The following is a 23,575-nucleotide window of genomic DNA, read 5'->3' on the forward strand; positions in this document are numbered from 1 at the left end:
CAGTTGAGCTTGTAAGATCAATACCAAATGAATCAGAACACATATATGCAGAGTAACTTGAGGAACCAGACTGGCTCTCAGGCCTGCAACACTTGGTTGGAGCCTGTTGGAACGTACAAACTGTCAGTCACAGCAAGCCAGATGAGCCCTGAAGAAGCATAGGAGGGGAGAGTCACTTAAGCCAAAGTTGGCTGTCAGTTGTCCTCTGTGATAGTAGTTGCTCACACTACAACAATAAACGGCGTTTTAATGACCACCTCCGTCCTGTGTGCATCTTGTTATCATGAGCTACCTCTGAGGACTGGTATAGAAATAGAACAGGGGCATGGCTAACAAGTCCATGAAAAAGTATTTCACATCACCAATCACCAGGGAAATGCAAATCAAAACCACAAAGAGAGGTCACCTCACACCTGTTAAAAGGCTGTCATCAAAAAGCCAAGCGATAACAGGTATTGGTGAGAATGTGGAGAAAAGAGAACCCTGTGCACTGTTGGTGGGATTATAAATTGATGTGGCCACTATGGAAATCAGTATGGAGATTCCTCAAAATATTTAAAATAGAACTACTATAGGATCCAGCAATTCTCCTTCTGGGTATAGATCCAAAGGTAACAAAATAACTACCTCAAAAAGATACTTGCATTAATTAAAAATATATATATATCTGCACCCCCATGTTTATGGAAACGTTATTTTCAGTAGCTAAGGCATGGAAACAACCTGTCTCATTCAGCCACAACCTCTGCTGGTTTTCACAGGCAGAAGTTGTGGAGACTTCTCTTTCCAGCACTGAAACCCTGGGCTGGGGAGCCTGGTGTGGGGCTGGGACCCCTTGCTCCTCAGGTGGTACCCCCACAGCCAAGATACCCCTCCTGATTTTTAATTGCCACCGCGGGAGCCGACCAGTCTCAGTGTGGCTTATTCTGTATATCCTTAGTTGTAGGACTTCTGGTCAGCTCCACTTCAGGCGATTCTCAGTGATGGTTATTCTGTAGTTGTAATTTTGATACGGTCATGAGAGGATACAAGCGTAACATTTATCTACTCTGCCATCTTGACCAGAAATCTAGATTGGCTTTCCCTTTTTCGATGATATTCCTGTACCAGACTCAGCCTAGCTTCATTCGTTTTATTTTGTCTGCCTTTACTGTACTTATCCACTTTTTAAAAAGGGCTCAGAAAATGTACAAAATGTATAAGAGAGGTTAATTCTGAGAACTGATGGCATGATAAAGGATTCTAATTCAGGATCCTCCCATCCCTGTAGGTATTTCAGTGATGTAAAATAGTTGCAGTGAATGTTCCTTGAAGAAATTATTATCATTCTCATTACTGTCCTGTAAAGAGGAAAGAGTAATATTCTAGGTAAGAAATGAAGGAGCAAGGGAAAGTGTCCAACATAACAACTGGGCCAGCAGGAGGAGTTTGACATCTCATCTCCTCATGTTTTCATTATCCAGTTTGACTCAGTGCATCCAACTGTTTTCATTCAATTGCAGTTCGTTTTGAGTTTTTATTGGGTTGGAAATTGTGTGGAGAAAATGCTGGGGATTTAAGAGGAACCTTGACAATCATCTAGGGCAGCAGTTTTCAAACTTTTTTACTAAAGTGCTTCACATGATTCAGGAGAATAAGCCAATAGTTGATTGATTTGGGGGCATGTCCCAAAGTGACTTAGTGATAACTTTTTGTTTCAATTTTAGCTTAAAAAATCATGAGGGAAAAATCATGGACAATTTGTATTCTTATCCATAATATTTGTGTACAGGTATGTGTACTTAGTCCTGGAAATATAGTGAATAAAAAGTCATTTTTTGGCTTTTTTGTTTGGCAGAAGATTTCTGGTTTTGAGCAAATGTCCTCATCCCTTGATATATTTCCCGTGTAAGTCATTGTCCAGAAAATGATTTTGATGGATCATACACCTAGAAACAGAGGGTTATCGGCTACTTATGTGAGCAGTGAGTGATAGTAGACAAAGATCACCTTACAAAGCATAATATTCCATGTAAATGTGAGGGTTTGTGTTTTTTTAACCTTACTGTTCTTTACAACTTTAATCTTCTCAGAATAGGGTCTTACGCCCAAGTAAAAACTTAATAGAGGAGAGAATGTTAGGATGTGGGGCAGAAGGTTTCTTGCCTTAGATTTTCTTTGACATGATCAGCATTAGGTACAAGTGAACTCACCTTTGGTATAATTGACACTCTTGCAGGAGGGAGCACTGGCAGTTGCTGGGTAATTTGAAGACAACTGTGGAGGGTTTGGTGTCAACCAACAGCCCCAACGTCTGGTCCAAGTATGGTGGCCTGGAGCGGCTTTGCAGGGACATGCAGAACATCCTCTATCATGGGCTCATCCATGATCAGGTATGACGACCTTTTCTTTTTTGCCAGATTGGCTGAAGCACTGTTGGAAAGAAAGAGTTGCATTAAGTTGTTGGCAGGGAGAAGATGGCCTCTAGTCTAGGAGCCCTTGAGGGCAGGACTGTAATGTGAGGAGGAGGAGGAAGGGGGTAAGGGCAGCGATGATGAATCATTATGGTTTTCCTCTTAGGAACATCCTAGGACACATCTGAGAACTAGTTATAGAATATTGTCATGTTTAGAATATCCTACGAGCTTCATTTTGTAGACGATTGATGCTTATGAATGGTGGTTTTAATTATAGCTTACATTTTTTTACACATAAACTTAAATGTTGTTGAGTTTCTTTTCCTTAAAATCCCCAAACACTGTAATAAGCTTTGAATGTTTAAAATGAGTGGAATCTAATAGTACTTCATGGTTTTTGCTTTGTCTTTCGCAATTATTCCATTTGAAGTGTTTTAAATAAGGTTTGGTTTGGATAAAATTATCGAGTAAGTTATTGGGTTTGGTATGTTCCTGCTTTTTAAAAATCAAACCTCACAAATATGTACATGATTGTGTGTTCCCAAACACTCGTGTTCTTCCCATGTAGGGCCTAGTATTTTTTCCTGGTACTCTTTCCCCTAAGCCAGGCTTGTCTTTCTTTTTTAACAGAATTTATTCTCAACTAGCAGTCACATTGGAAAAGATCTAATCAACTAATTGGTATTCATAGTTGATAGGATTTACTGTGCTACCCTCCCTTCTAAAAATATGTGTCAATTATCTGAACAATATCTTTAAACCAGTGTTCCTGTTAGACATTTTCAGAATTCAGTGGAAAAGTTGGCTTAGGTTAGATTTTCTTTATTCAGAGTAAGTTCTGAAAGTGAGACCTTGTCTCTTAAAGAGTGTTTAAGATGGAGGGAAAGTTTTTATCCTTTAAAGAGTTGGATTCTTAATGGTCTTCATTATTAAAACACCATTTTAGGAATTTTGAGGTAACATTGGGTAGTAGACTGATAAAAGTCTTTAGAATCAGACAGAACCCGATTGAAATCCACATGCGTTGTTCAGGTCCTTGGGGGAAAAATGACATAGTACTTATAATTATAGATTTTTGAATCAGACTGCTCATATTTTAATCTCAGCTTTACCATTGTATGGTATTATGGTAAATTTTATAGCTCTTTGTGCCTCTGTTTCCACATATGTAAAATGAGGAGATAACACTGGTTACCTACCTCATAGGATTGTTGGGAGAATTAAGAGATAAAGCATGAAAAGCTTTAGAAAACGTAGTAAGTTATCAGTCTTAACTATCAGGTAATATTACTTAACTGTTTTGAGCCTCGCTTTTCTCATCTGTAAAAATGAGGGTAATATTATTTATATCATAATGTTTGATGGAAAGATTAAACGAAATAGTGTGCAAATTTGCCCACTGAAGTTCACGGCATGTAGGAAGTAATAAATGTTCCTTTGTTCCTTTTATTTTTTAAGTTTCATTACATGTAGTCCTATGAAAAAAATAATTATGAACATAGGAATTGATAAAACAAATATTTTAATTCATTGCAATCTGGTTTCTGCCCTTACTGCTGGTGATCTTGGTACTACAGTTTAAGTAAAATGACACCCCTGTTACCAAATGCAATGAACATTTCTCCTTTGAGCTCTGTCTTGCGAGTATGGTCTTCACTGTTGACCATCGTCAGACCTTGATGGCTCTGGCATTATTATCTTCTGATGTCATAGAGACCTTCTCCTACCTCTGTGACCACCCCTTAGTTTCTTTCCCTGGAGTCTCTTCCTCTTGATACTAGTTTTTAATGGGGTTCTGTCCTATGTCCTTATCTCTTCTTACCTCATACGTTTTCCTGAAACAGTCTCATCCTCTTGCATTGTTTTAACTGTCACTATACACGAATAACCCAGCTCAGACATCTCTGCTGAACTCCAAATCCATAAGACTAGCTGTCTGCCATAGATGATCATCTGGCTGTCTTGTCCTATAGGCCAAGCACAACGTGACCCAAAGCAAACTGATTTTCTCTCATGACATTGCCCTTCCTCCTGATATGTTTAACACTAGTTTGTGGCATTGCCAGTTATTCAGTCTTCCTAGTTAGAAACTTGGAAATCATGCCAACATGTTTTACAAAAACTCAATACAAGTTTCCCAGGCTGATGATCAAAATACCTACCAGATTAGTGGCACTGCCTTCTAGTGGTTACAGTACCTGTGTCTCGATAGCAGAAGTGTTCTATTGCTAATTTTACATTGTCATGTAGAGTAATCACTTAACCATATTGCAAGGCAGTTTTATTATCTGTGCCAGAAAGAGAATATGTGTCATGATGAAATAGTAACTAAGGCAATGAGATTCTCAAATGAAAGACGCTTGGTAAATACAAAACAATATTAACATATCTTATTATAGTTATTAAAAGTGATGATATCTGTGAAGACACCTGGTCATCAGAGTGAAAAATATTAAAATACATAGTCACCTGCAAAATAGCAGTTGTATTAATAGTGAAAGCAGAGCAAACCGGGCAGATCTCTGTCACACACACACACACACAAACACACAGCAACTGCAGGCCCTAGTGGGAAGAATCAAAAACAAGGTTCATATCTATTTTATCGCTGCCTTGTTCTGCCTTGTGAAGACTTAAAAATTGAAGTCTGTATCAAGGACTTCATTTCCCCTTTCATTTCCTCCCTAAAGATGAAGGCTTTCAAAGGTCTGGCTGCTGCATCATCAGAAAACTATTCTGGGTGTTGTTCCTGTGGAGAGGGGGAAGGGGTACAGTGATTCATGCCGCTCATGTCTTCTGTGCTTTCAGAAGGATGTGTTATGGAATGCGAATTGTATTTTTTTTTTAAGTCAGAGCCTTAGGAAAGCTGTAACATCTTGTCCATATTCTGAGAGGGATCTCATGTCCTCGATAGCCTGCATCTGGCGTGCCTTTCACTCTTTCCATAAGGCAAGACCTCTTCTCTGCTGCTTAGAAATGTGGATATACTCAGTCACTGAGATTTCTCAGCTGAATAGAAGTGAAAAGATTCCCCCTTTCTCCACTACCAAGAAGAAACCTGTTCTTGGCAATATAGATGGTCCAATTTAAAAAAAAATTAAAAAAAGCAAAGACTTCTGTATGCTCTTCTTTTCTGAATATATAAGCGATATTTTTTTTTCTTGAAAATTTGGAAATTACCTAAAAGAATTTATAAGAAAGTAAATATCACCCATAATCTCAACACCAAGCAGTAACAATCATTCTTTAATATTTTGGTAGATTTTTCTCTTTTTTTCTGTACTGTTATGTGCTTTTTAAAATATTAAGATTGTGTTGTACATATCAACCCACAACTTGCTTTAAAATATTTAATTTTTTTAAATGGACAGTACATTTATATGGTTAAAAAACACAAAGTGTAAAACCTATGCAGTGAAACATCTTGTTTCCTTCCAATCCCGTAAGTAATTTTCATTTACCAGTTTCCTTTCAGGGAATTTTATGCTTATAAAAGCAAATGAATGATTTTCTTTGCTATGTTTCTTTCCTCATTTTTCACACAAATAAAAGCATAGTATAGTCACTATTCTGCATCTTGCTTTTTTCACTGGACATATTTTATAACTTATTCCAAATCATTACCTAAAGAGCTTCTTTATTCTTTTTTACAGCTGTCGTTTTATAATATTCTATCGTATACATATGCCATAATTTATTTAACCAGTTTTCTGGTAATAGACATTTAGATTGCTTTCAGTCACTTGCTGTTAGTAACAACGCTATAGTGAATAACCTTGTATTTAGGTCACTTTGCCCTTCACCGTAGGCTATTCCTAGAGGTAAAATTCTTAGGCTAGGGGTATGTGCATTTCAATTTTGATAGTGGTTGCTAAATTGCCCTCCAGGCAGTTATGTCTGTTTACATCCTCACCAGTGTATAACAGTATTTAATTCTTCATACCATTGCTAGGATAGGGTGTTATTAAACTTAAAACTACTGCCAATATGATAGGTGAAAAGTTACGTCTCTTACCATGAAAGATGTTTATAAGAGCCATTAAATTATTTTCCTATGAACTTACATTTAAACCGGTCCATATGTAATTTATTTTGAATATACTTAATTCCCTTGGCACATGGATCTATTTCTGGATTTCTGTTATGGTCTGTTGTTCTCTATTTGAGTGCCATCACCATTCAGTTTTCATTATTGTAGCTTTATGGTAGGAGTAGTTCCTCACTCATACGGCATCTTTAGTTGTTGGTTTTTTCCCCCCAAAATTGAAATATTTGTCATTTTATTTACCTGTGAGCATTTTTGATACCGAGAAGAAAAGCCTTATACAACATAATCTGGATCATTAGCTGATTAAGTGAAAGGAATTCAATAGTGGTAAGATATATCACTCAAACATTTTATATTTTAATTTAAAACATCTAAGCCTACATTTATTCAACAGTCTTTGGATATAGGGCCAAAATCTTTTCTGTGAGTATGGATATACTTGTGGAATTACATATCATCTTTCTGGTATAAATTGCCCCCATAATACATCATATAGGACTTACAGTTTCATTTTCTTTATACTGGACTAGCAACTTAAAGATCCTATAAAATGAATCTAAAACTTACATTTTTAGTATTTTTTTTTAACTCTGAATGTTGTCTTGCCCCTATTTAATTAGACATGAAGTTTTCATTGAGGCTTCTCAAAGCACACTACTTAGTGTTCCTTAAAAAACGCTCATTTCATCAACGTGCATAATTTTTACTTTCAGTGTGGAATTGCAACTGACATAAATAGGTTTGGGAACATAAATAACTGATCTTTGGTAAACCATGACTCAGTTGGTGGAGTAAAAGTGCACAGTTATTCTAGAGAGTAGACTGCTACATAGTTTAAGTGCTTCTTAGGATCAGGAGACTTGGGAAGCCGTCCACTCTTTCAGCATACATACAGCATCATTTTTAATGTGTGTTTAATATTACTGCATGAATGTACCTTCATTTATTTAATCAGTACTATACTGAGAAATGTTCAAGTTGTTTACATTTTTTTCATTTTATTTGCTGTTACAAAAAATGCTGACCATTTATATCTTTTTAACTTTTATGGAGCGAAATTAAAAATTTGTACCACGATCTGTTCCTTTTTGATATATACTTGTGGTTTCATACATTGAAAAAATTTTTTTTCTATTCAAAAATCCAAAATCCTTACTTTCTTTCCCCCTTACTTTTTATATAGGTTTTTTTCTCTTCTTCTTCATAATTTAGTTCTTCAGTCCAGCTGGAATGTATTTTGGTATATAGTTTGTGGAAAATGCTTAAATTGATCTACTTCTAACTTGGGCAGTGTTCTCAACAATAGTGGTTGAATAATCTGTTTCTTTTTTTTTTTTTAAATAGTGTTCAATAAGGAGACTTTTTTTTTTTTCAGGACTTTATTGGGGAACAGTGTGTACTTCCAGGACTTTTTTTCAAGTCAAGTTATTGTCCTTTCAGTCTGAGTCGCAGCTCAGCTCCAGGTCCAGCAGCTCAGCTCCAGGTCCAGTTGCCATTTCTAGTTGCAGGGGGCGCACAGCCCACCATCCCTTGTGGGAGTCGAACCGGCAACCTTGTGGTTGAGAGGATGCACTCCAACCAACTGAGTCATCCAGGAGGCAGCTCAGTTCAAGGTGCCGTGTTCAATCTTAGTTGCAGGGGGGAAGCCTACCATCCCTTGTGGGACTCAAGGAATCGAACTGGCAACCTTGTGGTTGAGAGCCCACTGGCCCATGTGGGAATCGAACCGGCAGCCTTCGGAATTAGGAGCATGGAGCTCCAACTGCCTGAGCCACAGGGCTGGCCCCGAATAATCTATTTCTTTACCATTGAGTTTTTTTAAACAAAAAAGTGGTTTATTAAAGGACGTTAGTGAGCCTAAAAAAATTTTTTTTAATAGACTTTATTTTTTAGAGCAGTTTTAGGTTCTTAGCAAATTGAGTGGAAGGTGCAGAGATGTCCCATACACTTCCTGCCTTCACTCATGCATGGCCTCTCTCGTTACCAACATTGCCTGCTGGAGTGGTGCATTTGTTACAACTGATGAACCTACATTGACACATCATTATTACCCAAAGTCCGTAATTTACATTAGGGCTCAGCTCACTCTTATACATTCTATGCTTTACTTATACATTCTATGCTTGTATGTCTTACTTATACATTCTATGCTTTAGACAAATGATATGTATGAGGTGGGATAAAAAAATATGGTGAATGTTAAATTTTTAAAAAATTATTACAGTAAAAGACACATTGCCATTAATTCCCCTCAAAATACTCCCCCTCGCTTCGAACACACTTACCCCATCGTCCTTGCCATTTTTTGAAGCAGTTCTGGAAGTCCTCTCTCGTGAGTGTCTTTAATTGCGCTGTTGTGGCTGCCTCCATGTCCTGAATCATTTTGACTTTGGGGAAGAGCCAGAAGTCGCATGGGGACAGATCCAGTGAATAAGGTGAATGAGGACACACCATAATGTTTTTATTTGACAGAAATTGCCATATACTAGAGGCAATGTGTGACACAGAGCATTGTCATAATAGAGGATGGTTTATGGCACACTTTAAAACACACCTTCTCTCAACCGTAGCTCACACCCCAATACACGGAACAAGATGAAATGTATCACACACTGTTACTAAGGTTCGACACACCATTTCCCGTATTGAAGATCTCTGCCTCTCCATTGGATGGCACTCGGCAGCAGCATTCACTGTATTTTGTGATCACAACGGAAAGGTTCGATGTCACACATCGCTTCTGGTACGGCAGTTTCTATCAAATGAAAACATTATGATGTGTCCTTATTTACCTTATTCACCGGAACTGGCACCATGTGACTTCTGGCTCTTCCCCAAAGTCAAAATGACCAGGAAAGGTAAATGTTTTGAATCGATTCAGGAGAGCAAGGTAGCTGTGACAGCTCAACTAAAGACACTTATGGAAGAGGACTTCCTGAACTGCTTCAGAAAGTGGCAAGAATGATGGGATAAGTGTGTTTGAAGCGAGGGGGAGTGTTTTGAGGGGGCTTAATGGCAATGTATCTTTTACTGTAATAAATTTTTTAAAATTTAAACATTTACCATAGGTTCTGATCACACCTTGTATCTACCATAATAGTAGCATACACAGTAGTTTCACTGCCCTAAGAATCCTCTGTGCTTCACCTGCTCATTCTCCCCACGCTACCCCACCCTCAACCGCTGGCAACCATTGATCTTTTTACTATCCCCATAGTTTTGCCTTTTTCAGAATGGCATATAGTTGGAATTACAACGTAGATAGCCTTTTCAGATTTACTTCTTTCATTTAGTAATATGCATTTAAGTTTCCTCCATTTTTTATGACATGATAGCTCATTTCTTTTTTTTCCCCCTTCTTCCGCCTCCTCCCACCCAGTTCAAGCCATTGTTTCTCAGTCTAGTTGTGTAAGACACAACTCCCTGGCCCATGCTGGTATTATGAGCCTTGCGCTCCCCCAGCTGAGGCAGTCGGTCACCAGTTGTTGGTCGGCCGCTGGCCGCTGCTGGCAGCACACAGTAGCCCATGGCAGCTCACGCCCACCTCCAGCTGCTCACGGCAGCCCAGCTCCAGGGAGAGCTGTTGTTCACAATCTTAGCTGTAGAGGGCGCAGCTCACTGGCCCATGTGGGAATCGAACCGGTGACCTCGGCCTTAGGAGCACAGTGCTCCAATCACCTGAGCCACTGGGCCAGCCTGTTCATTTCTTTTTAATGCTGAATAATAGTCCATTGTGTGGATGTGTAACAGTTTACTTATCCATTTACCTACTGAGGGACATCTTTGTTGCTTCCAGGTTTTGGTAATTATGAATAAAATGGCTGTAAACATCTGTGTGTGGGTTTTTGTGTGGACATAAGTTTTCAGCTGCTTTAAATACCAAGAAGTGTGATTGCTGGACCATATGGGTAAGAGTATGTTTAGTTTTGTAAGAAACTGCCAAACTGTCTTCCAGAGTGGCTGTACCATTTTGCACTGCTACCAGCAGTGACTGAGAATTCCTATTGCTCCAAATACTTGCCAGCATTTGATGTTGGCATTGTTTTGGATTTTAGCCATTTTAATAGGTATATAGTGGTATTGTGTTGTTTTAATTTATGTTTCCCTGGCGACATATGATGTGGTGCATCTTTTCATGTGTATTTGCCATATGTATACTTCTTTGGTGGGCTGTCTGTTAAGGTCTTTGGTCTATTTTTTAAAACGGATTATTTGTTTTCTCGTTGAATTTTAAGAGTTCTTTGTATATTTTGGATAACAGTCCTTTATCAGATGTGTCCTTTGCAAGTATTTTCTCCTAATCTGTGGCTTGTCTTCTCATTTTCTTGACATTGTCACAGAGCAGAAGTTTTGAATTTTAATGACATCCAGCTTATCAGTTCTTTTTTTCTTGGATCATGTCTTTAGTCTTGTATCTATAAAATCGTCATCATATACAGGGTAATCTAGATTTTTTGCTATTTTATCTTACAGGAGTTTTATAGTTTTGTGTTTTGCATTTAGGTTTGTGTTTCATTTTGAGGTAATTTTCATGAGGAGTGTAAGGTCTGTGTCTAGATTCATTTTTTTTTCATGTGTATGTCCAATGTTTCAGCACTGTTGAAAAGACTATCTTATCTTTGTTCCACTGTACCACCTTTGCTCCTTTGTCAAAGATCAGTTGACTATATTTATGGGGGGTCTATTTCTGGGCTCTCTGTTCTGTTTCACTGATCTATTTATTCTTTTGCCAATACCGTGCTATCTTGATTACTGTAGCTTTATAGTAAGTCTTGAAGTCAGATAGTGTCAGCCCTTTTTGTGTTAGCTATTCTGGGTATTTTCCTTCTTCATACAAATTTTAGAATTAGTTTGTCAATATCCACAAAATAACTTGCTGGGATTTTGATTGGGATTGTATTGAATCTGTAGGTCAAGTTGGAAGAACTGACATCTTGACAATAAACATAGATTCCTGTCTGTAAACATAGATTATCTCTCCATTTATTTAATTCTTTGGTATCCTTTACCAGAGTTTTGTAATTTTCCTCATATAGATTTTGTACATATTAGATTTATAGGTCCATTTTTGGGTGTGCTAAAGTAGGTGGTAATGTGTTTTTACTTTCAAATTCCACTTGTTCATTGTTGGTATATAGGAGGAAAGTGTTTGACTTTTGTATGTTAACCTTGTATCCTATGACTTTGCTATAATCACTTACTAGTTCAGGAGAAGTTTTTTTTGTGTGTGTATGTGTCTATTCTTTTGAATTTTCTACTTAGACGATCATGTCATCTGTGAACAAAAACAGTTTATTTCTTCCTTTCCAATCTGGATACCTTTTATTTCCTTTTTTTGTCTTACGCATTTTCTAGGACTTCAATATAATGTTAAAAAGTAGTAGTGAGAAGGGACATTCTTGCCTGATTCCTTATCTCTGGGAAAGCTTTGAGCTTCTCGCCATTAAGTACGATGATAGCTGTAGGTGTTCTTTATCAACTTGAGGAAGTTCCCCCTCTATTCCTAGTTTACTGAGAGTTTTTATTATAAATGGGTATTGTAGTTTGTCAAATGCTTTTTTTTGCATCTGTTGATACTCATATATGATCATGTGATTTTTCTTTTTCTTTAAGATTTTTATTGGGGAAGGGGAACAGGACTTTATTGGGGAACAATGTGTACTTCCAGGCCTGTTTTCCAAGTCAAGTTGTTGTCCTTTCAGTCTTAGTTGTGGATGGTGCTGTTCAGCTTCAAATTGTTGTCTTTTCAATCTTAATTGTGGAGGGTGCAGTTCATCTCCAGGTCCAGTTGCCATTGCTAGTTGCAGGAGGCGCAGTCCACCATCCCTTGCAGGAGTCGAACTGGCAACCTTGTGGTCGAGAGGATGCGCTCCAACCACCTGAGCCATCTGGCCACCCAGGAGCTGAGCGGCAGCTCATTGATTTCATTCTAGTTGCAGAGGGCACAGCTAGCTGGCCCATGTGGTAATCGAACCTGCAACCCCGTTGCCCAGAGCTCAGGCTCTAACCAACTGAGCCACCCGTCTGCCCCTGATTTTTCTTTTTTAGCCTTTGATACGGTGGATTATAGTAATTGATTTTGGAATGTTGAATCAGCGTAGCATACCTGGGATAAATCTCACTTGGTTGTGGTGTATAATTCTTTTTATACATTGTTGGATTTGATTTGCTGATATTTGTTGATGATTTTTACATCTATGTTCATGAGAGATGTTCCATAGTTTTCTTGTGATGTCTTTTTCTGGTTTTGCTATTAGAATAATGCTGGCCTCAGAATGATTTGGGAAATATTCCTTCTTCTTCTATCTTTGAAACAAATTGTAGAGAATTGGTATAATTTCTTCCTTAAATGTTTGGTAGAATTTACCAGTAAACCCACCTTGGCCTGGTGCTTTCTGTTTTGGAAGATTATTAATTATTGATTCAATTTCTTTAATAGATAAAGGCCTGAGTACTCAGATTATCTATCTCCGTCATGAGTTTCGGCAGATTATGTATTTCAAGGAATTGGTCCATTTCACCTAGGTTATCAAATTTGTGAGCATAGAATTGTTTATCGTATTCGTCTGTAGTACCCATGGGATCTATAGTGATGTCTTCTGTTTCATTTCTAAGTTAGCCGAAAAGTTTTTCTAAAGAAAGGAAACCAAGTTTAGGTGCTGTTCACTTCAACGGGGCGTAACTAGGAGACATGCTGGAGATGATATCCCACGGCTGCCCACTCCTGGCTACTCAGTATCCACTGAGCCCCGGAACAAAGCCCTACAACTGCACAACACACTGCTGCCGAAATGCCAAAGGGCTTCATTACTTAAGGGGCAAAATTGCCTGTATGTCTGACACTTCTAATTCTCACTTCTGCCTTCTCAGTCTAGGTGAAAGGTCCACTTTGGAGATGCTTCTTGAATCATATATTAAGTTCAAATACATTTTAAGATCTCTTTCTAGGTTATTTTGTCTCATTGATTGGTCTGTCTCTTAATACTTGTGCTAGTTCTATATTTTTTAATTACTTAGATTTGAGTTTTAACCCATGCCCCGTAGTCTCAGAGAGGATTCTCAAAAAATAAGAATTAGGTTTTCATGATATAAACATTTTGCTATTATCTTCAGGCCTTTTCCAGTGTGAGACTATTTTATCTAGGACTGAATATTTCTTTCACTCTAAATACAGTGCTTTCCTGGCTTAGGTAGCTTGGGAAAAAGCAGGTCTTTCCTTACTTGATTTTGCAATAAGAACTGAAGACATCCATCTCTGACTTTTAACAAATAACTATTCACCAATTTTAAGAATTACCTTCTAGGAAACTGAATGGTGGAGAGACGTGGTAGAAAACAGGTTATTTTCACTGTATAACCTTCTATATCATACGCATGTATTGTTCAAAAGAACAATTAAAATAATTGTAAACAGTTATCCTTTAAAAAGGTGAACATGTATACCAGTATGTATTCCTTTGGTTGCTGCTGAGAACCCTTGTGGAGGCAAGGGAAGGTGACGCTTTTCTTTTTCTTCTGTCTTTGAATGTCAGCACTAGAACTAGGTTTGGTCCAAAATGGTAGTGATTTGTTTACCACATGTGTTCCCACAGCAGGTGTGTTGCCGCCCGACTGACTACTGGCAGTTTGTGAAAGACATCCGCTGGCTCAGTCCCCACTCAGCCCTTCATGTGGAGAAGGTAAGAAGTGACGGTAACCACAAGGCTTCATTGTTTGATGTTCTGTCTGAAGCGTCTCCTAGGCGAGAAGGAGGGTGTGTGTCCATTTTCCTATTCACTGAGAAGAGAAATCCTCCCTGTAGGACTGATTTGGAGGACTGATTTAAACCTGGAATCCATTGCTATAGGCCACTTTCTCTCCTCTGGGAAAGAGGTGGAAAAGTTTTGTTATTTTCAAAAGCTCTGCATGTATGGGACCAGAGCGAAGCTTTTCAAAATCCAGGGCAAATGGTGGGAGGTTCCCTGAAGTGTTCAGGGGAAATGGGACTGAAGTGCCGATAACTGTTCAAGAAGAAGAGGATGCACCAATTAGAAAGAAACGTGGGGTTTCTAGAAGCCAGTGTCAAATGGAGCCAAATATGTTCCTGACAACTTTGGCTACCATTGTAGCACTCTGCTCTTCTGTCCTTTCAGCTCAGCATAGTACCCCTGATTTCCAGTCAGGGAAAGAGAGTTTGAGGAGGTTTAGTGACTTGGCCAGTGTTACACAGCTAGTTCCAGATCAATCACTGCCAAATTGAAGTATCTGTTTATTTAACTCTTTATATGGAAAAACTTAAATATATACAAAATTAAACAGAATAATGTAAAGAACCCCAAAATATCCATCACCCATTTTCAATACTTATTGATTCGTGGTTAATCTTATTTCATGTATATCTCCACCCACTGCCAGATTTGTTGTTCAGATGATGTCAAGAAAAGTAATTTGTTTTTAAACGATCAGGGAACCAAATCACAAGGTGTCACAGTAGCTGTGTTTATGAGAAAAGTCCAGAGTCCAATGATTTTCTTATGTAGATTTTTTTTGTCCACGTTTTATTTTTCCCACCTCTGACTTCCTTTTTAAAAGTATATTGCTGTAGTCATTTCCTCTTAAGAGCTGCCTGAAATTGCCATCCATACATTTGTTGCACTGATCCTGGGCTATGAGACCTTGCTTTCAGAACAGAGTAGGAGGTTCCACATAGAGAATGCTGTGGCTAGAACCAAAAAGAGATGCTCAGATGGTTGATTTGTCTTTGGTGAAGAATCTTTGGTGGCATTTTTCCTAGATCCTTTTCCCCAGGTTTTTGTTGACTTCTTTTATGAAGGCCACCTAAAAGAGAGGACTCTGTGAGAGAAGGCAGGAGGTCAAGTTTATCCTTCCTCTGAATACCCCAGAATAGATGCTTCTTTGGAGTTAGAACGTAAAGAGACAGATACAGCTGCTTAGTCCCTTTCCAGTGGCCCAATCCAGCTGCAGGACTATTAATCCCTTCCTTTCCTCTCCTTCCTCAGTAACCTCTAGATGCTAGCTGGAGGGAAAATACCTCTGATTTGTCTCCTCTTAAACTGTCTCAATTTAGTTCTCAGGTCACTAGGCCTCAGTCTTGCTGTATTTACCAGCATACATGTGTTGACTCATGCCTTTTGCCTCCTAGTTCATCAACTTGCATGAGAATGGACAGAGCAGCACTGATGGCGTGAGTGAGCACGTCATTGCAGAGCTGTGGCTGCAGCATAGCTTGCAGTACCACTGTCTCTCAGCCCAGCTCCGACCTCTGCTTGGGGATAGACAGTATATCAGAAAATTCTACACAGGTGGGTAGAGGTCACTTAGCCAGGATTGTTGCATATACTTCCTCATTGTTTTCTGCTTTACTCTTCCTTTGTAGACTCACTCTTACCCCAGGGTCTCATATTTTTACTTGATGCCATAGAGATTCTAATAAGAAATACAGAGCCAGCCTTCTCTCTTACTTCGCCTACTCCCATATACACAAACCAATAAGCATAACTGCTATTTACCGCGAGTTTCTATGTTTCAGTCACTGTTAAATACTTTCTATACATATTCTTTTATCAACAGCCCTGAGAGTTGGGTATTAATATCCCTGTTTTCCAATCAGGGAAGCAGAACTCATGGAGGTTGGGTTACTTGGCCGAAGTCACCCAGCGCCTAAATTCAAGTCTAGATCTTTCTGACTTTGAAGCCTCTTGTCCTGGCCTCTCTGCTATCCTGCACGTTACTTAGACTCTCCTGTACTTTGTTGTTCCTGGCCCTCCTCTCCACAGCGGCACGATTCTCCTCACGTCATTTTTACCTTTTCCCTTTCTCCTTCCCTGAGCTTCTCCCAGGGTCATAGAGGGAATCTAAAGATTGCCTAATTGGACTCCATCACTGTGGTAGTTTTTCTCTCCCCAGACACGGCTTTCCTCCTAAGCGATGCCCACGTCACGGCCATGCTCCAATGCCTAGAAGCAGTGGAACAGAACAACCCCCGCCTCCTGGCTCAGATTGATGCATCTATGGTAAAAGGGGCGAGGAATTACCTGTCTATGCTGGCCTCCGGGGCCTCCCCAGGATGTAACCCTCGGGAGCCGACTACTTCTTCACTTAGGCACTTGTCAACTGAAAGGCTTTTATTTATAAAAATACTTGGAGAAGAAGAGGGAGGTTCTGAAGTAAAAAGTCTAGGCTTAGGTCTGTTTGAGATGGGAAGGGTCTGTTTCTTTAGAGCCTTTTTTAAATCCTCAGTCTGAGTAAACATCTCCTTAAGGGCAGGCTTGACAAAGAGCTGGGGAGACGAGGGATGATTTTGAATCAGGAGTAGGATTTACAACATCCGACCTCGTATGGCCTAGTGTTACTTGGATCGTTTTTGTCCTTGACGTATAAAGAGAATTGTGTTGCTTGATGCTGTTTATCATTAACTCTCCAATTCACTTATCCCATTACTAACATCAGTGCTTCAGCTAGAATAGAATCACAGTCCCTACTCCTTTTAGGGAGGGATCCCCTATCTCTCATGGTTTTAAAATTTTCATTGTTGGTTACCATCTATTGAATACTTCGAATGTGCCAGGCATGGTGCTGTGCACAATTCCTGCGTCGTGTCATTTGATTCTCACAACTCTATAAGGTAGGAGGCCGCTGAGGGACAGAGTACGTAAGTCACTTGCCCACAGTTTAGACCAAGTAGCTTGTAAGTGATAGAACATGGATTTGAACCCCAGTCTGCCTTCTGACTCCATGTGCGTAGTCTTACGCACTTCGTGGTACTGCCTCCATGACAAAGCGCTCCTGCTTTGACCACCTACGAGCCCAGTGGCAGAAGCTGTGGTACATGGCAGGACTTCGGGGTTTCAAAGTTGTATCGTCTAATACAGGGTTGTTATGTTGTATCTAGAGGCTCTGGCTGCAGTCTAAGCCTGCTGTCAAAGGCTAGCTTCTACCAGTGTTTCTGGACTGCTGAGTGCCCCTCTTCTGAGGGCCTCTGTCTTTGACTCTGACACGGTTTTTTGTTTTGTTTTGTTTTGTTTTTTGTAGTTTGCCAGAAAGCATGAGAGCCCACTGCTGGTGACAAAGAGCCAGAGCCTAACAGCTCTGCCTGGTTCTACATGCACCCCTCCAATCCCCTACGCTCAGCATTCCTACTTTGGGTCCTTCTCTAGCCTCCACCAGTCCACACCCAACCACGGTCCAGGTATGGTGGCTAGAAGGGGTAGTCGTGACATGTATTCCCAGCCCTGGAAAGTAGAGGACTCGGGGCTCACAGCTGGATATAGACAGAGCCGTGGGTTGGTGCATTTTCTCAAACTTCATGTCTTAATAATGGACATCTTTACAAGGTAGATAGCAACTGGCCTAGGATAATTCAGTGGAATCATTAAAGTAACAGAGGAAAGAGAGGTGTTTTACGTTCCCCGGGGTTTCTAATCCACATTGCCAAGGAGGCCTTTCAATAATAAGAACTAGCATTTATTGAGTGCCTACCACCTGCCAGGCTCTGTGGTAATCAATTTATACATATCATCTCATTTGATCCTCAAAATCATCCTATGAGGTAGGTGTTATTATTGCTCATTTTACAGATGAGGAATGCATACTAATAAGCCGTTAAGCCATTGTCTCAAGAGCTCATGCTCTTGGCTTAGCTGCTTTTAAGTAATTTTTTACTTACCTCAAGTGATTTGCCTTTTTTGAGGTGACACCATGTGTCCTGGTGACGATAGGGAGTTTGATCCTTAGTTGCGGAGAAGCCTTCATATATACCAAAGACTTCCAGCTCACCTCTCCTTCCCCTTTCTTTTTATATCCTAGAAAGAAGATCTACTTCCTTTTCACTTTCTGGCCCTCCCCAGAAACCTCAAGAAAGCAGAGGGCACGTCTCCCCTACAGAGGGTCAAGCCATCCAGTCCCCTCTGCTTCCAGTCTCTGCATTAGCCAGGGATTCCCCCTCAACCCCAAATGAGATGAGCTCCAGCACTCTGACCAGCCCCATAGAATCGTCCTGGGTCAGCAGCCAGAACGATTCCCCGAGTGATGTCAGCGAGGGGCCCGAGTACTTGGCCATAGGCAACCTGGATACCCGAGGCCGCAGCGCCAGCACTCAGAGTCACAGCAGCAATGCTGAGAGCAGCAGCTCCAATTTGTTCTCCTCCAGCAGTTCCCAGAAGCCAGAGTCTGGTGCTTCTTCCCTAGTGGACCAAGAGGGAGGTGGGCAGAGCCAGCTGTCCACTGTCCTCCGTAGGTCCAGCTTCTCAGAGGGGCAGACACTCACTGTCGCCAGCGGAACAAAGAAGAGCCATACTCGCTCCCATTCAGATACCAACATTGTCTCCAGAGGAGCCCCAGGTAACGACAATCACCTGCCCCGAGTTAGTGAGGTGGCCTCCTGAATTGAGGGTGGAAGGGAGAGTTTGTTCTTAAGGGTCTTCAAATGGCAGAAAGAGAAGTTATGTTTTGGATGACATGATGGCATCCTGCTCATAACAAAAGAGAGAAGTTAGTAATGTAAGGCAGTTACCCAAGGAATCGCTCTCAGAAGAATTACGTTTATTCCTTTTATACATTGCAAAACAGTAAATGCTTTCCTGCGTTCTCTCACTAGTTCTTTCGCAGCAGAGCATAGTATGACTGACTCATCACAGTTCAAGTTTGAAATGTATTTCTCAGACAGAGAGGAGGTACTAATAAGCTTTACAAAGAATTCCATTAAATTCCTTACCTTCCTGGGATTCCTGGGAAGTTTGGTCAGGATGTATTACCAGCATGAGAGAGGCAAAGTGACATTCGGGTTTCCTTATTAAAACTGGGGGATACTATGAGTGTGGGGTGATGTGACCTAGTAAACAAGTAGGTGGGGCTGACTGTATCGGACTCAGGCTGAGAGGCAGCCAGGTAAGGAGGCGCTGGCCACCGAGACTCCCCTCACACAAACACCAGCTGCGAGCAGCAGAGAGCACCCCAGGCACAGGGAAGGTGGGTCGCATTGCTTTTGCCATCTTCCTGCCATCATCTCTCCTGGGTTGGTGGTGTCGGGCAGGCTCTGGTTGGGTTTCATTTGTAAGAGGATCTCCCTAACAGCAAGTATAACATGGACCTTTGTGCTCAAAGCCAGTTCTTTGTGGGAATGCCCCAGAAATCAAATATCAAAACGTAGGAACCAAAAAGGAGGATTTCCTACCACAGCTGCGATTGATTTCTCTTTGTAATTTCTAGAAAGGCAAGAGTTAAGGCTCTCATCTGAAATTTCTGAATGGAGAACTTTTGTCTCTGTTTTCCCATCCAGAATGTGGTTTGGCTTATTGAAACTCTTTAGAAAAAAAAAAAAAATCTCCCAGGCAAAGCCTGTCTTCCCATGAGCTTTCTTAGATGTGAAGAGTGCTTGGGTGAAGAGTTTCCCTTCACGTCTCCTGCTGCAGGCCTGGTGTCTGCTGTACTCCAGGGGTCTGAGCATGTAATACTTCCCTGCCCCCATTCTTGCATCCATCTGGATTCCAGAAACTGCGGTAACCTGCCTTGGAAAAGGGAGTCAGAGGAAACCTAAGCAGACGGGCCTGAGGGAGTGTGGGCCCTGTGCAGCTTCTTGTACGAGTTACCCTCCTTCAGCACAAGGGTCCCCTCTGGGAGTTAAATCCCCACCTCTACTGGATAAAAGGACACTCCTTTTCTCACTCTCTCTGTTCTCATTTCCTCTGTCTGGACTCTCCGTCTGTCTACATGCAGGAGGCCCCAGGAATATCACCATTATAGTTGAAGATCCCATTGCAGGTTTGGGAGCCAGTCCCCCTCCTTTCTGTGTGTCACCTCCTCCTGCTTCTGCTCCTCTGTGACCAGCTTGCTTAGTTCAGAACCTCCTTTTCCATTCTGGTGTCAAATCAAGTCTGGCAAGTCTGGTCTTGCTGTGATGCTTGGGCCTATCTGTACAATGGCACCAATGTTTTGCCTGATGTTTTCTGCCCTTCCAAATGCTTCATTCAGTCTCCCAACTGCTTCTGGGAGGCAGAGTCAAGATGGTTAATCCTGTTTGCCCAACGATGAAACGGAGGCCTGCTATTTGTCTAAGGCATCATGATGAATCAGTGGCAGAATTTTTCTTATAACTGAGTCCATAGTATGGATGACTTTATTTTCCTTGAATTAACACCAGAATGTATTTTCTTCCTTTTCTGTGGTCTTGGATGTGGGTGCATGTTTTTTGCCTCTCCTAGAGTCCCATGTTTCTTTTTTCTATAATCTGTCCTTCTTCCCCTATAAGTTTCTCTCCACCCCTCATTCCAGCCATTGCATAGGATTTTTCTCGTGACTTAGTCTTTGGCTTTCACAGTGGTGTTCAAACTGAATGTTATGTTCCATTTTGGGTACTGTAATGCATGGAGATGATAACATTAGAATGTGTCTACAAGAGAGTGCTGAGGGAGGACTGAAAACCATGGCCTCCCAGAAATGGGTGAAACCACTGGGTATGTTAGCTCGGAAAAGAGAAGGTTGAAGAGGAGTAAGTCTGCAAGACCATTGTTTAGAAGAGCCTTCTTGTTCTTCAGGAGATGAGAAATTGTAAGAAGACAGATTTCCAGTGAGTATGAGGAAATTCTAAGAATTAGAGCGGTGCAGTTGAATGGGCAGCATCTGCAGGTAGTGGGCTCAGTAAGCAAAGGCTGGATGGCCTTTCGATGCCAAGGAATAGGGCACTGGTGTTGGAGTTTGTATTGTGCGCTGAGTTTGACTGGAGTCCTCAAAGTTCCCTTGTAAGTGATGGTTTCTCACCAAGGCATCATGGTGACTGCCGCTTTGCCTTCAGTTCAGTAGTGAGGAGAAGAGCCCACCGCCAGGACCACCAGGAATCTTTGAGGCCCAAGGAGAACACCCAGTTATCGCTCACCACTTAGTAGCATATTTTGTGAGAGGAGCAACTGACCAGTTGGCACCATCTGCCAGGGAGATGGGTTGGATGCAGCTTAATCATTCGTTCATTCTTCCTGAGCATCCTGCTTATTTCTCGGATACCTACCAGCTTTTCTGCCTGTTCTTCCTTCTGTAACGTTGGAATTTCATGTTTCCCTTTGGAGAATATCAGTTTCTCATTTCCTTCCAGTCCTGCGTGCTGCTATTTCTCCATCCCCAACTTGCACTGTTCCTTAAAAACTTCTACCCAGGCGCCACCCACTTTGCCGGCCTTCTTTTGACATCTCTCCCTTCCCACTCCAGCGAGGTTTGGGCCTGCAGTCCTTTGCTTACCAGGCCACCATCCGTGGCTTCTCTGCCATTGTCTTGATGCTGCTTCTTTGAAGGACATTGCCGGGTTTTGTTTTACTGTTTTGCCAATTCAGAAGTGGGTTATATTGTAGGTACGATACATTTACATTTCAGCTTCAAGAGAAGCCTACTATTTCTTTGGTGAGTTTAATCCTTCTATGTTGTTGTAAAACCTAGTGTCAAGGCATCAGAAAATTTCCAATGTGCTTATCTGTGTTTGACCATGTGAGGGCTGTTTTGTATATTGCTCTGTGAAGAGGATAGAAGTTGACTGATATTCCTGGAACTTGTGGTAAGAAGATGGAAGAAAAGAATTAAATTCATGAATTCACTTTGATTTGATTCTGTTTTCACCTTTGTGTTGTTGCCTTCTGGGTCATGTTTCCTTTTTTCCCTTAGAATATACTGACTCCTCATCTTCCCACCATGTGTTCCTGCATTCTTGGACTGTTCCCTGTTGGTGTGCCATCTCTCTCCTGTTTGGGAGGGCATTGGGAATGGGGGCAGTTAAATGTTGACAATCCAAAGTTGGGAACGTATGTGTTGCTCACCTCGTATGTGTGTTTTTACTCCCTGGTGGTCACTGACTAGAGTCCTGCAATGATAAGTCGAAGTTGAGAGGCCCTTTGCCCTACTCTGGCCAAAGCAGTGAAGTCAGCACACCCAGCTCTCTGTACATGGAGTATGGTAAGTGAGTACTAGGAAGGCCAGGCTGCCATTGCGTCTTTGCGCTCCCCTTGTGCCTGCTGAGCTTTGAGCTGTGTGGCTCGTCTCAGCTCAGTGGAGGGTGTACACCATACAGTCTCACTCTCCCCTCCATCATTTTCAACCTCTGTGCTAGAAGTTCCACTGCCCTGCCATTTCTCTTGCTCCGCTCTGACTTTGGGGTCCCACCCTCTCTTATGCCATGGTGTTATTACCATGAATGTCTGTTGAGCCAGATGGAGTGGCTCTCTGAGTGGGTCAGAGGGACCTTGAAAAGAGGCCTTTGAGTGTCTGGGCTTAATTACCAGAAGATAAGCTCCATCTGGAAATCATCCACAGGAGGAAGTCATTTGTTTCCTTGTCTGACTCTCGGCACAGGTTGTTTTGTTTTGTTTTGTTTTGTGGGGAAAGAGGGCAAGTATGTCATCTTACATTTAAGTGCTAAAAGAATTATCTCTAGGCTCTCTCCATTTATTCCACCATTTTTTAACCAAAAGGTTTAGTGCCCTGGGATCCTGAGATTCAGAGACATTCCTTTTTGAAAGTAGGTATCTTTTTTTCTAACCTGTAACCTGGGAAAACTTGGGATCATCTTTAGTGGTAAAATCGTCAGACTTCATGAAGAAGCTTGACTGTTACAGATTTGCTTTTCAAGTCAGAGTTTTTCACATCCACGTTCCATTTTCCCGCAGAGGGTGGTCAGTACCTGTGCTCAGGGGAAGGTATGTTCCGAAGGCCTTCCGAAGGACAGTCGCTTATCAGCTACCTGTCGGAGCAAGACTTTGGCAGCTGTGCAGACCTGGAAAAGGTGAGGAATCTAAAGGGCTCCTGAAGAGCCCATGAATCAGGAGATCTGGCCTGAGGGGCTACAGTGCCATTTGTTCTAAAGAAGTCTTAGGTACACTGCAGTAACGTGAGTATAGACTACAACAAAGAGAGGTTCCCAGTAAAGATAAGCTCAACAGATTCTCTCAGGAGAACTCTTCAGGGCGAGTATGCTCATCATTGAGTCGAAAAATGTTACTGATTTTGTCTTAGAAGCTGCCTTGGGCAGAGAAGCATTGAATTTTAGCCACAAGATTGTTGTTTCCTTGACCCTGGAACCTTAGGGGAAAATTCTTTCCAGAATCAACTTCTATATTTTGTTCTAAGGCTCAGATATGTAATAAATAATGTCCCTGTA

At 41.1% G+C, this 23,575-nt stretch overlaps 1 protein-coding gene across 9 annotated transcripts in view; it reads left to right on the forward strand.

Moving 5' to 3' along the window:
* RUBCN (rubicon autophagy regulator) overlaps positions 1 to 23,575 on the forward strand; it is a 59,301-nt gene that overhangs the window by 16,910 nt on the left and 18,816 nt on the right. For 4 of the 9 annotated variants that reach the window (XM_033125832.1, XM_033125781.1, XM_033125812.1 and 1 more), the window contains exons 2-10: positions 2,219 to 2,372; positions 14,037 to 14,123; positions 15,587 to 15,746; positions 16,351 to 16,457; positions 17,476 to 17,632; positions 18,250 to 18,783; positions 20,158 to 20,202; positions 22,279 to 22,374; positions 23,085 to 23,200. In XM_033125832.1, coding sequence (XP_032981723.1) covers positions 2,334 to 2,372; positions 14,037 to 14,123; positions 15,587 to 15,746; positions 16,351 to 16,457; positions 17,476 to 17,632; positions 18,250 to 18,783; positions 20,158 to 20,202; positions 22,279 to 22,374; positions 23,085 to 23,200 — 1,341 coding nt within the window. In that variant the 5' untranslated portion in view covers positions 2,219 to 2,333. The remainder of the gene's footprint in view (positions 1 to 2,218; positions 2,373 to 14,036; positions 14,124 to 15,586; positions 15,747 to 16,350; positions 16,458 to 17,475; positions 17,633 to 18,249; positions 18,784 to 20,157; positions 20,203 to 22,278; positions 22,375 to 23,084; positions 23,201 to 23,575) is intronic. The other 5 variants (XM_033125786.1, XM_033125804.1, XM_033125819.1 and 2 more) reach the window with 5 other exon arrangements.

Source organism: Rhinolophus ferrumequinum, chromosome 2 (genome assembly GCF_004115265.2).
Source record: "Rhinolophus ferrumequinum isolate MPI-CBG mRhiFer1 chromosome 2, mRhiFer1_v1.p, whole genome shotgun sequence".
NCBI classification, from domain to species: Eukaryota; Metazoa; Chordata; class Mammalia; order Chiroptera; family Rhinolophidae; genus Rhinolophus; species Rhinolophus ferrumequinum.